At 44.6% G+C, this 14,995-nt stretch overlaps 1 protein-coding gene across 1 annotated transcript in view; it reads left to right on the top strand.

The window, feature by feature from the left end:
* Nucleotides 1-14,995, top strand: part of LOC134949489 (uncharacterized) — a 228,581-nt gene that overhangs the window by 43,927 nt on the left and 169,659 nt on the right. The window contains exons 13-15 of the mRNA XM_063938086.1: nt 7,697-7,833; nt 10,833-10,906; nt 11,220-11,315. Coding sequence (XP_063794156.1) covers nt 7,697-7,833; nt 10,833-10,906; nt 11,220-11,315 — 307 coding nt within the window. The remainder of the gene's footprint in view (nt 1-7,696; nt 7,834-10,832; nt 10,907-11,219; nt 11,316-14,995) is intronic.

The raw sequence follows: 14,995 nt of genomic DNA on the forward strand, positions 1-14,995 counted from the left end.
CATTTTCTCCACAGCACAGCGCTGAGAGGAAGCTCCCCGGACTCTCCCCTGCTTATCCACGGTGAAAGAGGGTGTTAAAGAAGGGGGGGGGGGGCACATAATTGGCACAAAAGATTATACATAACAGAGCTTCTGGGTAAACATATTGTGTGTTTTTTCCTGGGTCATTGGCGCTGGGGTGTGTGCTGGCATACTCTCTCTCTGTCTCTCCAAAGGGCCTTGTGGGGGAACTGTCTTCAGATAAGAGGATTCCCTGAGTGCGTGGTGTGTCGGTACGTGTGTGTCGACATGTCTGAGGTAGAAGGCTCTCCTAGTGAGGAGGTGGAGAAAATGTGTATGGTGTCTCCGTCGACAACGCCGACACCTGACTGGGTGGATATGTGGAATGTTTTGAGTGCTAATGTGAATTTATTGCACAAAAGATTAGACAAAGCTGAAGCTAGGGAACAGCCAGGGAACCAACCCGTGTCTGTCCCTGTGTCGCAGGGACCTTCGGGGTCTCAAAAGCACCCACTATCCCAGATAGTAGACACTGATACCGACACGGATTCTGACTCCAGTGTCGACTACGATGATGTAAAGTTACAGCCTAAATTGGCAAAAACTATCCGTTATATGATTATTGCAATAAAAGATGTTTTGCATATCACTGATGACCCCTCTGTCCCCGACACGAGTGTGCACATGTTTAAGGGAAAGAAAGCTGAGGTAACCTTTCCCCCCTCTCATGAACTGAATGAGTTGTGTGAAAAAGCGTGGGAATCTCCAGACAAGAAACTGCAGGTTCCCAAAATGATTCTTATGGCGTATCTTTTCCCGGCAAAGGACAGGATACACTGGGAATCCTCCCCTAGGGTGGACAAGGCCTTGACACGCTTATCCAAAAAGGTAGCGCTACCATCCCAGGATACAGCTACCCTCAAGGATCCTGCGGATCGCAAGCATGAGGGTATCTTGAAGTCCATTTACACACATTCGGGTACCTTACTCAGACCGGCGATTGCGTCGGCATGGGTTTGTAGCACTGTAGCAGCGTGGACAGATACCTTATCAGCGGAAATTGAAACCCTAGATAAGGATACCATTTTATTGACCCTAGGACATATAAAAGATGCTGTCTTATATATGAGAGATGCTCAGAGAGACATTCGTTTACTGGGTTCTAGAGTCAACGCTATGTCGATTTCTGCTAGACGTGTCCTATGGACCCGGCAATGGACAGGTGATGCCGACTCAAAGAGGCATATGGAGGTTTTACCTAACAGGGGTGAGGAATTGTTTGGAGACGGTCTCTCGGACCTGGTCTCCACAGCTACAGCTGGTAAATCTAATTTTTTGCATTACATTCCCTCACAGCCTAAGAAAGCACCACATTATCAAATGCAGTCCTTTCGGTCACAAAGAAACAAGAGAGTACGAGGATCGTCCTTTCTTGCCAGAGGTAAGGGCAGAGGAAAAAAGCTGCACAACACAGCTAGTTCCCAAGAACAGAAGTCCTCTCCGGCCTCTACAAAATCCACTGCATGACGCTGGGGCTCCGCTAAGGGAGTCCGCCCCAGTGGGGGCACGTCTTCGAGTTTTCAGCCACATCTGGGTTCACTCACAGGTGGATCCCTGGGCAATAGAAATTGTTTCCCAGGGTTACAAACTGGAATTCGAAGCCGGTTTTTCAAATCGGCCCTACCGGCTTCTCTCCCAGAGAGGGATATAGTGTTGAATGCAATTAAAAAATTGGTCCTTCAACAGGTGATAGTCAAGGTTCCCCTGCTTCAACAAGGAAGGGGATATTACTCGACCCTATTTGTAGTCCCGAAACCGGACGGTTCGTTCATACCCATTTTAAATTTAAAATCCCTGAACCTATACTTGAAAAGGTTCAAGTTCGAGATGGAATCGCTCAGAGCGGTCATCGCCAGCCTGGAAGGGGGTGATTTTATGGTGTCTCTGGACATAAAGGATGCATACCTTCATGTTCCCATATATCCACCTCATCAGGCGTACCTGAGATTTGCGGTACAGGATTGTCATTACCAATTTCAGACGTTGCCGTTTGGGCTTTCCACGGCCCCGAGGATTTTCACCAAGGTAATGGCGGAAATGATGGTGCTCCTGCGCAAGCAGGGTGTCACAATTATCCCATACTTGGACGATCTCCTCATAAAAGCGAGATCACGGGAGCAGTTGTTGAACAGCGTGTCACTTTCACTAAAGGTGTTACAACAACACGGCTGGATTCTCAATATCCCGAAGTCACAGTTGGTTCCTACGACTCGTCTGCCCTTCTTGGGCATGATTCTGGATACGGACCACAAGAGGGTTTATCTTCCGATAGAAAAAGCCCAGGAACTCATGACTCTGGTCAGGAACCTATTAAAGCCAAAACAGGTGTCAGTGCATCACTGCACTCGAGTCCTGGGAAAGATGGTGGCATCTTATGAGGCCATTCCCTTCGGCAGATTCCATACGAGGACCTTCCAATGGGATCTACTGGACAAATGGTCCGGGTCACATCTACAGATGCATCAGTTAATCACCCTGTCCCCCAGGGCCAGGGTGTCCCTCCTATGGTGGCTGCAGAGTGCTCAACTTCTAGAGGGTCGCAGGTTCGCCATCCAGGACTGGATTCTGGTAACCACGGACGCGAGCCTACGAGGTTGAGGAGCAGTCACACAGGGAAGAAACTTCCAAAGTCTTTGGTCAAGTCAAGAGACTTGTCTTCACATCAACATCCTGGAACTGAGGGCCATATACAACGCCTTTCGACAAGCGGAGACCATGCTTCGCGACCTGCCGGTTCTGATCCAGTCAGACAACATCACCGCGGTGGGTCATGTAAACCGCCAAGGCGGCACAAGGAGCAGAGTGGCAATGGCGGAAGCCACCAGGATTCTTCGCTGGGCGGAAAATCATGTAAGCGCACTGTCAGCAGTGTTCATTCCGGTAGTGGACAACTGGGAAGCAGACTTCCTCAGCAGACACGACCTGCATCCAGGAGAGTGGGGACTTCATCAGGAAGTCTTCACACAGATTGCAAGTCAATGGGGACTGCCACAGATAGACATGATGGCGTCCCGCCTCAACAAAAAGCTACAGAGGTATTGCGCCAGGTCGAGACCCTCAAGCAGTGGCTGTGGACGCCCTAGTGACACCGTGGGTGTTCCAGTCAGTCTATGTGTTTCCTCCTCTACCTCTCATTCCCAAGATGCTGAGAATAATAAGAAAAAGAGGAGTGCAGAGAATTCTCATTGTGCCAGATTGGCCACGAAGGGCCTGTTATCCGGATCTGCAGGAAATGCTCACAGAAGATCCGTGGCCTCTTCCTCTAAGACAGGACCTGTTACAACAGGGGCCCTGTCTGTTCCAAGACTTACCGAGGCTGCGTTTGACGGCATGGCGGTTGAACGCCGGATCCTAGCGGAAAAGGGCATTCCGGATGAGGTCATTCCTACTCTGATAAAGGCTAGGAAGGACGTGTCAGCTAAGCATTATCACCGAATATGGCGAAAATATGTTTCTTGGTGCGAGGCCAAGAAGCTCCTACGGAAGAATTCCATCTGGGCCGTTTCCTTTACTTCCTACAAACTGGAGTGAACTTGGGCCTAAAATTAGGCTCCATTAAGGTTCAGATTTCGGCCCTATCCATTTTCTTTCAGAAGGAGTTGGCTTCTCTCCCTGAAGTACAGACTTTTGTGAAGGGAGTGCTGCATATTCAGCCTCCTTTTGTACCTCCGGTGGTGCCTTGGGACCTTAATGTGGTGTTGGGTTTCCTTAAGTCGCACTGGTTTGAACCACTTAAAACGGTGGAATTAAAATATCTCACTTGGAAGGTGGTCATGTTGTTAGCCTTGGCTTCGGCTAGGAAAGTGTCGGAGTTGGCGGCTTTGTCTCATAAAAGCCCCTATCTGGTTTTCCATATGGATAGAGCGGAATTGCGGACCCGTCCTCAATTCTTACCAAAAGTGGTGTCATCTTTTCATATAAACCAACCTATCGTGGTGCCTGTGGCTACGCGAGACTTGGAGGATTCCGAGTCTCTTGATGTAGTCAGGGCTTTGAAAATTTACGTAGCCAGAACGGCTAGGATCAGAAAAACAGAAGCACTGTTTGTCCTGTATGCAGCCAACAAGGTTGGCGCTCCTGCTTCAAATCAGACGATTGCTCGCTGGATCTGTAACACGATTCAGCAGGCTTATTCTACGGCTGGATTGCCATTACCAAAATCGGTTAAAGCCCATTCCACGAGGAAGGTGGGCTCTTCTTGGGCGGCTGCCCGAGGGGTCTCGGCACTCCAACTGTGCCGAGCTGCTACTTGGTCGGGGTCAAACACCTTTGCAAAGTTCTATAAGTTTGATACCTTGGCTGAGGAGGACCTCCTGTTTGCTCAATCGGTGCTGCAGAGTCATCCGCACTCTCCCGCCCGTTTGGGAGCTTTGGTATAATCCCCATGGTCCTTACGGAGTCCCCAGCATCCTCTAGGACATTAGAGAAAATAAGATTTGAAACCTACCGGTAAATCTTTTTCTCGTAGTTTGTAGAGGATGCCGTCCCAAGTGCGGACTACTGGGCAACCGTCCCAAGTGCGGACTACTTCTGCAAGACTTGTATATAGTTTTGCTTACATAAAGGGTTATGTTATAGTTTCATCGGTCTCGGACTGATGCTATGTTGTTTCATACTGTTAACTGGTTCGGTTATACACAAGTTATACGGTGTGAATGGTGTGGGCTGGTATGAATCTTGCCCTTGGATTAACAAAAATCCTTTCCTCGTACTGTCCGTCTCCTCTGGGCACAGTTTCTTTAACTGAGGTCTGGAGGAGGGGCATAGAGGGAGGAGCCAGTGCACACCCAGATCTAAAGTCTTTCTTAAAGTGCCCATGTCTCCTGTGGAGCCCGTCTATCCCCATGGTCCTTACGGAGTCCCCAGCATCCTCTACGGACTACGAGAAAAAGATTTACCGGTAGGTTTAAAATCTTATTTTCCGGTACTTGGGCCTGATAGCTGTGCTTCTAAACGCCAAGGGATAAGACTCTCACTTTAAGGGTCTTTAAACACTAAAATATTTCTTGGTGCGTCTTTAGTCGTTGCAGTCACACCATGGAAACTCTCACCAGCCCCTTGCTAGGTGCAGAGTATGACCTAAAATGTGAGCGATGAAGAGCCTGCATTTGCAACTATTTCAGTGACACACCTGCGATGCTCCCATAATGCACCCTTAAGACTGCGCATTTCTATGTGTCAACATAACAACCTACCAGTCACCACCCAGGAACACCAGATAGCTTCCAAATACATTCTGCAACTCAATCGCTCAACTGCATCCTACATCGACAGGCTCCCTGTATTTAAAACAGTTCCTCCCAGTCTGAAAAAGAGACAAGCATTCTTTCGGTTCTACAATAATGAATGCAAGTGTCAGCATGTATGTAATTACCTGTAACAATGACAAAAGCCTTACTTACTGTGATGTTACTGTATTAGAATGCTTCATATTTGTAGACATTCCCTTACTAATATGTGTAAGCCTGAATCTTCAGTTATGGTCCTTAGGACCAGGGGAATGCTGGGAAGTGGGTGGTCCGGTGTGCAGTCTGTCTGGAGTTGGTGATGGAATAAAACAGCACAGCAATGAACTCACATGCCTCTGTGTCCTTATGATTGGATTTACAAACCTATGAACAAAACATGGTGTCAGAAGAAGTTTAAGTTGGAATGCTAGTGCTCTCAGAGTGTGAGAGAATCCTGCAGAAGTCTGTAAGGCTGTGATACTCCGTGTCTGCAAAGCCTGCCGTGTGCTCCTCCCTTCAAACAGTGAGTAACCATAGATAAACTGGCTCCTCCAACCGGCATGCTGATGTCTGGTAACTTGTCTGAGAACTGGAAAAGATTTAAGCAAAGGTTTAATATATATCTTGCTGCATATGGAGCTGATACAGAGACTGACAAAACTAAGGCATCCATTTTCCTCCATGTGATAGGAGAGGATGTGCTGGCAATTTATAATAGGTTTCAGTTTGATGAGGGGCAGAATATGGCACTATCTTCTATAATGCAAAAGTTTGAAGATTACTTTGTGCCAAGGAAAAATGTGGTCACACGAACAAAAGAAAGTTGGCAAAACATGAAACAGATCATTACAGAGCAACCAGTACTAAAATTCTTTGATCTTGCGAAAAGAATAAGAATTTCAGCAGATACTTCGCAGTTTGGCCTAGGGTAAGTATTATTACAAGAACATGAGGATACATGGCAACCAGTGATCTATGCATTAAGAGCAGTTACAAGTGCTGAAACAAGGTATGCTCAGATAGAAAAATTACTTCTAGCAATCACATATGCATGTGAGCGATTTCATCAATTTGTGTATGGTCAAACATTTACAGTGGAAACTGACCACAAGCCATTGGTAGCTATCATGACTAAATCATTACATGACTGTCCCATGAGAATTCAACGAATGCTTATCATACTACAGAAATATGATGTACACTTGCTGTACTGTCCCGGCAAATACATGTACATTACTGATACACTTTCTCGTGCTATGGACAAAAGTGAAGGTTACAAAAGTCTGATGGATGAAGAGATAGAAGCCTATGCTAATTTGATCTACCAGTGTCTCTTACAAGACAAGTACAGATTAGGAAAGAAACTGAGACAGATGACACAATGAAAGTGTAGAAAGATATCATTCTGAAAGGTTGGCCAGCAGAAAAACATGCGTGCCCTCTGTCTATCCATGATTATTGGATGTACCGCAGTGACCTTACAGTTGTCGATGGTATTATTTACAAAGGCAATAGGTTTGTCATACCTGCACAACTAAGAAAAACTATGCTGTGCAAGATACATGAAGGCCACTTAGGAGAAGAAAAATGTCAGCGGAGGAGCGCGTGAAGTTATGTATTAGCCAAGAATGAACCAAGACATAGCACAGACTACAGCTACATGTGAATTATGTCTTACATATAGACCAAAACAACAAGTCGAGCCACAGAAAGTTGGTGCAGATTTGTTTGATTGTAATGGGAAAACGTACATTGTCGTGACTGATTATTACTCTAACTACCCTGAGGTGAAGACACTACATACAACTACTAGTACAGCCGTAGTCAATTGCATGAAGTCAATCTTTGCAAGACATGGTGTTCCTATGGAAGTGTTCACTGACAATGATCCTCAGTTTTCCAGTGCTGAATTTAGACAATTTGCTGATTAGTGGGAATTTGTCATACAACGTCAAGTCCCCACTATCCACGCTCAAATTGGTTGGTGGAAAGTGCAGTAAAAACTGTAAAGAGTCTCAGGAAAAAAACTCAAGATGGTAAAGAAAATTTCTACAAAGTGTCAGCATGTATGTAATTACCTGTAACAATGACAAAAGCCTTACTTATTGTGATGTTAGTGTATTAGAATGCTCAATATTTGTAGACACTCCCTTACTAATATGTGTAAGCCTGAATCTTCAGTGATGGTCCCTAGGACCAGGGGGATGTTGGGAAGAGGGTGGTCCAGTGTGCAGTGTGTCTGGAGTTGGAGATGGAATAAAAGAGCACAGCAATGAACTAACATGCCTCTGTGTCCTTATGATTGGATTTACAAACATATGAACAAAACACTTACTGTAGAAGATGTGGCTATTTCTGATGCAATCTGTACTTACAGATGCTCTTTTATTGTCTGCTTTTTATATCAGTCCATAGGTAAATGGATCCTGACCGTTTCCGCACACCAAAGTGCAGAAGCCGCTCTGAGTGACATTTTACCTTCCCATGGCATAACAGAAATTAGTCTTGTTGATGATAAACTGCAGGTGTCACACACGTCAATACAGTGAGTATAGCTCGTTATCTGTCCTCAGTGAGGTTTTAGATACCCCCCCTCTGTTTCCATAATGCTCCCTAATAATACTATTAAAGGCATCACCTTGCTCTCCTAAATCCATTCTGTTCCCTTACTCCAACCAACAATATCAGGAAAAATATAGATCTGTCATCACAATGACACAGCTTGGGTACCATACTCCATCAATGGAAGCACTGCGCTCCTACCTCTGTGCTCCTCCCTCTGCCACCGGCAGCTGCAAGCTGAAAGGTGGATAGAGGGAAGTCATCAGACACAAGTGGCCAATGATTTCCCTCTGCGTATGCATCCAAACCGCACACGTATGGTGGATACCGTGCAGAGACGCAGATCGAAATTGCATGAAGATCCATGCGGTTTTGATGAATGGTAACTGGGGAAAGGGGGCTACCAGATGCGGGCGTGTCGGTGTCTAAAGACGCAGTTCCACTTACATTTGGGGCTTTGTACAGTCGGACATTCAGCGTCCGCCGTAGGCCAGGTGCAAAGTCTAATGGTGCAGCCAATGGTGCACAGATATTATGTCTTTGAACCCACATCGGCGGATTGGCACCGCAGCTGGTGGGCATCTCTGTAGGATGACCATCAGCCATGCCATTAGCATAAAGATGCAGCAACGACTGAAACAATAGCGTCCACCTCTGATCACCCCCATTATAGAAGCTCTACTTCTGCTGCACTGCTTGGGGGGAGCACGAAGCAATGACAGGGGGTTATTCCAAGAAATGGGTCAATCTTGCCAGATATTGGCATCATTTTCAAAACGACAGTATTCTGTGTAGGGTGGCCAATCCCAGGATGGGGATCTGCGGGATCCCAGGATTTTGGTCTAAAATCGTTGGGATGTCAATCCCGGGATTGGAGCTTCCAATCCTGGGATTTCGGGATTAGACAATGTGCACGTCTGTTTTGTTTTTTAAATGCCAGGCAGTGCTGAGCACCTGCAGTAGGCGGCTCAGACAATGCCCGGCTGCCCCTTCCCCCCCCCCCCCCTGGCTGTGTGCAGCGTGACGTGATATCAGAGGTCACGCTGCGCAGGCCCGACTCCAGACACCCTCTGCCTGCCCCAGCACAAGCACCACACTTAAAAACAAGCAGAGGAGGACTGTGTGCTGCGTGGCGGGGAGCCAGCCGTGGAGAGAGGAGCACACAAGCAGAGGCCAGTACTCGAGGGGGGGATGCAGAAGAGAGATATAAGGATTGTGGGGAGGGGGGGGAGATAAGGACTGAAGGCTGGGAGGAGGATGGAGTGCAGCCACAGAACCCTACTGCTACCTGCCAGTGCCACCACCACCTCAATCCCAGGATCCCTGGAATCCCGGGATTGAGAGTTTTTCAATCCCAAATGCCGGGATTGAAAAAACGGTCCGGAATTGGCCTGCCTAATACTGTGGCATTGGAGTTTCCAACGTAACCTTTAATTTGGGTATAACCACCTAGATAGCACGGGTAGAGGTTTCTATGAGAAAACCTGGGGCCATGGGTAGCAGCCATCTTTGCTGCTCTAAGATCCTTACCCCCCACCATCACCTCTGAATGCTTCATTCAGACTAGACTAGTGCAGTATCTAAGATTACCGTGGAGTTTAGGGGGACATGTACTAAGCAGTGATAAAAGTTGAGAAGTGAGCCAATGGAGAAGATGCCCATGGCAACCAATCAGCATTGATGTAACATTTATAATTTGCATACTTTAAAAGTATACAGAGAAGCTGATTGGTTGCCATGTGCAACTTCTCCACTGGCTCACTTCTCAACTTTTATCACTGCTTAGTACATGTCCCCCTTAGTGCGTTCCCTGCTGACAGTGTCCACCACTGACACTACTCCAACATTCTGATGTTCTCTTGGCTCTGGCCAGAAGTGGACTGGACTGGTGGTCTGTCTGAACGCAAATGAGGGGACTGAAGGGTCTACCGGTCTAGAAACTATTATTATTCTAGCTACATCTTTGGCCGTAAAGTTCCAGCTACAATTCCCACTATAATTTTTCTTCTCCCATTAATTCTTCCCTATTGGTCCATTTTGTTTTATAGCACCTTCCCTGGGTTGGCCCCCTGTCACACATTCTGTCTACTCGGCAGCTTTCCTGTGTGCACACTGCGCTGGCAGTGACTATACCATTCCATGGCGGCTTTCTGATGGCAGCCACCGTCATATGGTGTAGAAGCGATAGCCATATGATATTAATATACAGCTTAATTCTGCTGTTGAACATGAAGAATTGCCCGCAAGTTGGTAATGCGCATTTGCAAACCATTCCAATGTTTTTTTTCATCAAAGTTTTTTGATGAGATGGCCATAATCACATTGAAAGTTTCAATGTTGGAAGGCCGGCCATCATTCAATCATGGGCTTCCAATCTATACTGCACTCCCCTGGGCCCATATATCCCAGGCTGTCTTAGCTGCACCCCCTTTTTACAGGTCAATAGAGCTCTGTTCCATTTATCAGCTGTCTTATAGTCATGAAGGGTGACTCTAGACAGAAGGGTAATAGTAAGTCTGACCCACACCAGTAGGGTGACACAGACAGGAGGGTATAGTAAGTTTGACGCACACCAGTAAGGTGACACAGACAGAAGGGTTATAGTAAGTCTGACCCACACTGGTAGGGTGACAAAGACAGAATGTTACAGTAAGTCTGACCAGCACCAGTAGGGTGACACAGACAGAAGGGTAATAGTAAGTCTGACCCACATCAGTAGCACAGACAGGAGGGTATAGTAAGTCTGACCAGCGCCAGTAGGGTGACAAAGACAGAAGGTTACAGTAAGTCTGACCAACACCAGTAGGGTGACACAGACAGAAGGTTACAGTAAGTCTGACCCACACCAGTAGGGTGACACAGACAGAAGGGTTATAGTAAGCCTGACCCGTACCAGAAGGGTTACACAGGCAGATAAGAGGGAGAAATAATGATATAAATAAAAATGACACACCAATGTATTTTGCTCATATTTGCTTTCAGTGAGGGGGCAGTAAGCACACTGGAAAAGGATCATATAGAGGTGGAAGAAAATACCGGACATATTATATACAAAGGTAACTGGAGTTTGTGATTCATTCTATGGTGTTTAATTCCTATTCAGCTTCAATAGAACTTGATGGTTCAGCAAACAGAATGAATTTACCCTGTATACAGATTAATTATATTAATGTTTCTACAATGGACTGAAGAGGATGACTGATTTATGTTATCTGAAGGTTTGTGTTGGGGGCAGTTTCAGCAGGAGAGGCAAATGTAATCCGTATGGGACACAGAGGATAACATGAGAGACCTTTGACTGTGACGCTACATGCTTTTTTCAACCTTACAATGACCTGATCAGTTTATCCCAATTCTGTCTCCTTGCAGATACGCCATCAGGAACTAGAACCGCTGTCAACAGAGTGAGCGACAACTGCATCATGTTCACCCCTGCGCTCTCAGTCGGCATCCTCTACCTTAACTGTATGTATCCAACCACTTCTCCTTCTGTGCTAGTCACATATCATTAACACTGAGATATACTGTATGTATCCAACCACTTCTCCTTCTGTGCTAGTCACATATCATTACCACTGAGATATACTGTATGTATCCAACCACTTCTCCTTCTGTGCTAGTGACATAACATTACCACTGAGATATACTGTATGTAACCAGCCACTTCTCCTTCTGTGCTAGTCACGTATCTTTACCACTGAGATATACTGTATGTATCCAGCCACTTCTACTTCTGTGCTAGTCACATATCATTACCACTGAGATATACTGTATGTAACCAGCCACTTCTCCTTCTGTGCTAGTCACATATCATTACCACTGAGCTATATATTGTATGTAACCAACCAGCCACTTCTCCTTCTGTGCTAGTCACATATCATTAACACTGAGCTATATATTGTATGTAACCAGCCACTTATCCTTCTGTGCTAGTCACATAACATTACCACTGAGATATACTGTATGTATCCAACCACTTCTACTTCTGTGCTAGTCACATATCATTACCACTGAGATATACTGTATGTATCCAACCACTTCTCCTTCTGTGCTAGTCACATATCATTACCACTGAGATATAATGTATGTAACCAGCCACTTCTCCTTCTGTGCTAGTCACATATCATTACCACTGAGCTATATATTGTATGTAACCAACCAGCCACTTCTCCTTCTGTGCTAGTCACATATCATTAACACTGAGCTATATATTGTATGTAACCAGCCACTTATCCTTCTGTGCTAGTCACGTAACATTACCACTGAGATATACTGTATGTATCCAACCACTTCTCCTTCTGTGCTAGTCACATATCATTACCACTGAGATATACTGTATGTATCCAACCACTTCTCCTTCTGTGCTAGTCACGTAACATTACCACTGAGATATACTGTATGTATCCAACCACTTCTCCTTCTGTGCTAGTCACATATCATTACCACTGAGATATACTGTATGTATCCAACCACTTCTCCTTCTGTGCTAGTCACGTAATATTACCACTGACATATACTGTATGTAACCAGCCACTTCTCCTTCTGTGCTAGTGACATAACATTACCACTGAGATATACTGTATGTAACCAGCCACTTCTCCTTCTGTGCTAGTCACGTAATATTACCACTGAGATATACTGTATGTAACCAGCCACTTCTCCTTCTGTGCTAGTCACGTAATATTACAACTGACATATACTGTATGTAACCAGCCACTTCTCCTTCTGTGCTAGTCACGTAATATTACCACTGACATATACTGTATGTAACCAGCCACTTCTCCTTCTGTGCTAGTCACATATCATTACCACTGACATACACTGTATGTAACCAGCCACTTCTCCTTCTGTGCTAGTCACATAACATTACCACTGAGATATACTGTATGTAACCAGCCACTTTCCTTCTGTGCTAATCACGTAACATTACCACTGAGATATACTGTATGTATCCAACCACTTCTCCTTCTGTGCTAGTCACATATCATTACCACTGAGATATACTGTATGTATCCAACCACTTCTCCTTCTGTGCTAGTCATATAATGTTACCACTGACATATACTGAGTGTAACCAGCCACTTCTCCTTCTGTGCTAGTGACATAACATTACCACTGAGATATACTGTATGTAACCAGCCACTTTCCTTCTGTGCTAATCACGTAACATTACCACTGAGATATACTGTATGTAACCAACCACTTCTCCTTCTGTGCTAGTCACATAATGTTACCACTGAGATATACTATATGTAACCAGCCACTTTCCTTCTGTGCTAGTCACGTAACATTACCACTGAGATATACTGTATGTAACTAGCCACTTTCCTTCTGTGCTAGTCACATAATGTTACCACTGAGATATACTATATGTAACCAGCCACTTCTCCTTCTGTGCTAGTCGCGTAACATTACCACTGAGATATACTGTATGTAACCAGCCACTTCTCCTTCTGTGCTAGTCACATATCATTACCACTGACATATACTGTATGTAACCAGCCACTTCTCCTTCTGTGCTACGCACATAACATTATCACTGAGATATACTGTATGTAACCAGCCACTTCTCCTTCTGTGCTAATCACGTAACATTACCACTGAGATATACTATATGTAACCAACCACTTCTCCTTCTGTGCTAGTCACATAATGTTACCACTGAGATATACTATATGTAACCAGCCACTTTCCTTCTGTGCTAGTCACGTAACATTACCACTGAGATATACTGTATGTAACTAGCCACTTTCCTTCTGTGATAGTCACATAATGTTACCACTGAGATATACTATATGTATAAAAGAGAAAAAAAGAAACTCTCTTTTTCTGGGGGCACTCATTGAAAAATTATTTATACTTAAAATATAACTTTTATTATCTTAAGATTAAAATATTAGGCACAACAATAGACATAGACATTAACATTCTGACAAACAATATATGTATGTAGCCCCGCGCTACCAAATGTAAGCCGCAGGTTTGCAACACATGGGATTTTCCCTTATTAATCCCTTCAAATCAAATGACTGCAAAACAATGGGTGGTTGCAAACTAGCGCTGATTTAAAATAATAAAACTTTAAAACTTGAGGTTTTTATCTTCATCCAAAACTTCGTTCAGATGTTCTCCCGTTTATCAGAAAGACACTCACTTTATAATTCTGTCTCGCTTTCACATAAAGGTATCTTTCTGTCACCAAACATCGGGGGTACATTCATTTAAAACGAGCTGAACTCTTGGAATAACACTTACATTAGTGTCCTGTCTCGCGTGCACCAAAAGGTATCTTTTGCATCCCTCACAGTGCAGGCGGCAGGAATCAGGCAGACCGGTGTTAAAAACACACAATTTTTTATTCATCCGATACAGCAAACAGATGGTCAGATGTAGTATATAGTAACAACTTCTAAGGTGGTGTATAGTCCTAAAAATGCATCTAACTTCTTTGTAATACCCACAGATGGATCTCCTTTCAATTTTTTATATGTAGTGGTGTCAGACAACTGACGTGCCACTTCTGTGTGGTAGTCATCTCTGTTAAGGATGACTACCCCCCCGCCTTTATCGGCGGGTTTGATTACGATTTGATCATTGTTTTTGAGGGTGCCAATAGCTTTCCTTTGATTTCCAGTTAAATTACAATTTTTGGGGGGCTTAAACTGAGTTTTGTCTAAATCTTCCTTGACCAACCGCTCAAAGGTCTCAACAAAACACCCCCTTTTATGTTTAGGGAAAAAGGTGGATCTTTTTTTGAAGACCTTCATGCCATCCTGTCCACTATCCATAGGGGTATTGGTGTCTGTATTTTCTGCAAAAAATCTTTTCAGAGACAATTTGCGAATAAAACACTGCAGATCAATATAAGTACCAAAATTATCAAGTTTACTTGTAGGGGCAAATTTTAGGCCTTTTTCTAGAAGGTCCTGTTCATCTTTTGACAGACTGTAATCACTAAGATTGTATATCTTAGTTTTACTATGTTCCTTCTGTGTGGTCTCTGGTGCTGGATCCTTTTGATTACCTTCATTTTTCAACTGTGATCTTTTCTTTTTTGACATACCCCTAAATTTGCCTGCTCTGCAGCCTCTTATTTATTTATATATATTAATCTTTCTTTTTACCTTTGTCGGTTTTTCGCTGGT

The sequence above is a fragment of the Pseudophryne corroboree genome, chromosome 8 (genome assembly GCF_028390025.1).
Source record: "Pseudophryne corroboree isolate aPseCor3 chromosome 8, aPseCor3.hap2, whole genome shotgun sequence".
NCBI lineage: Eukaryota > Metazoa > Chordata > Amphibia > Anura > Myobatrachidae > Pseudophryne > Pseudophryne corroboree.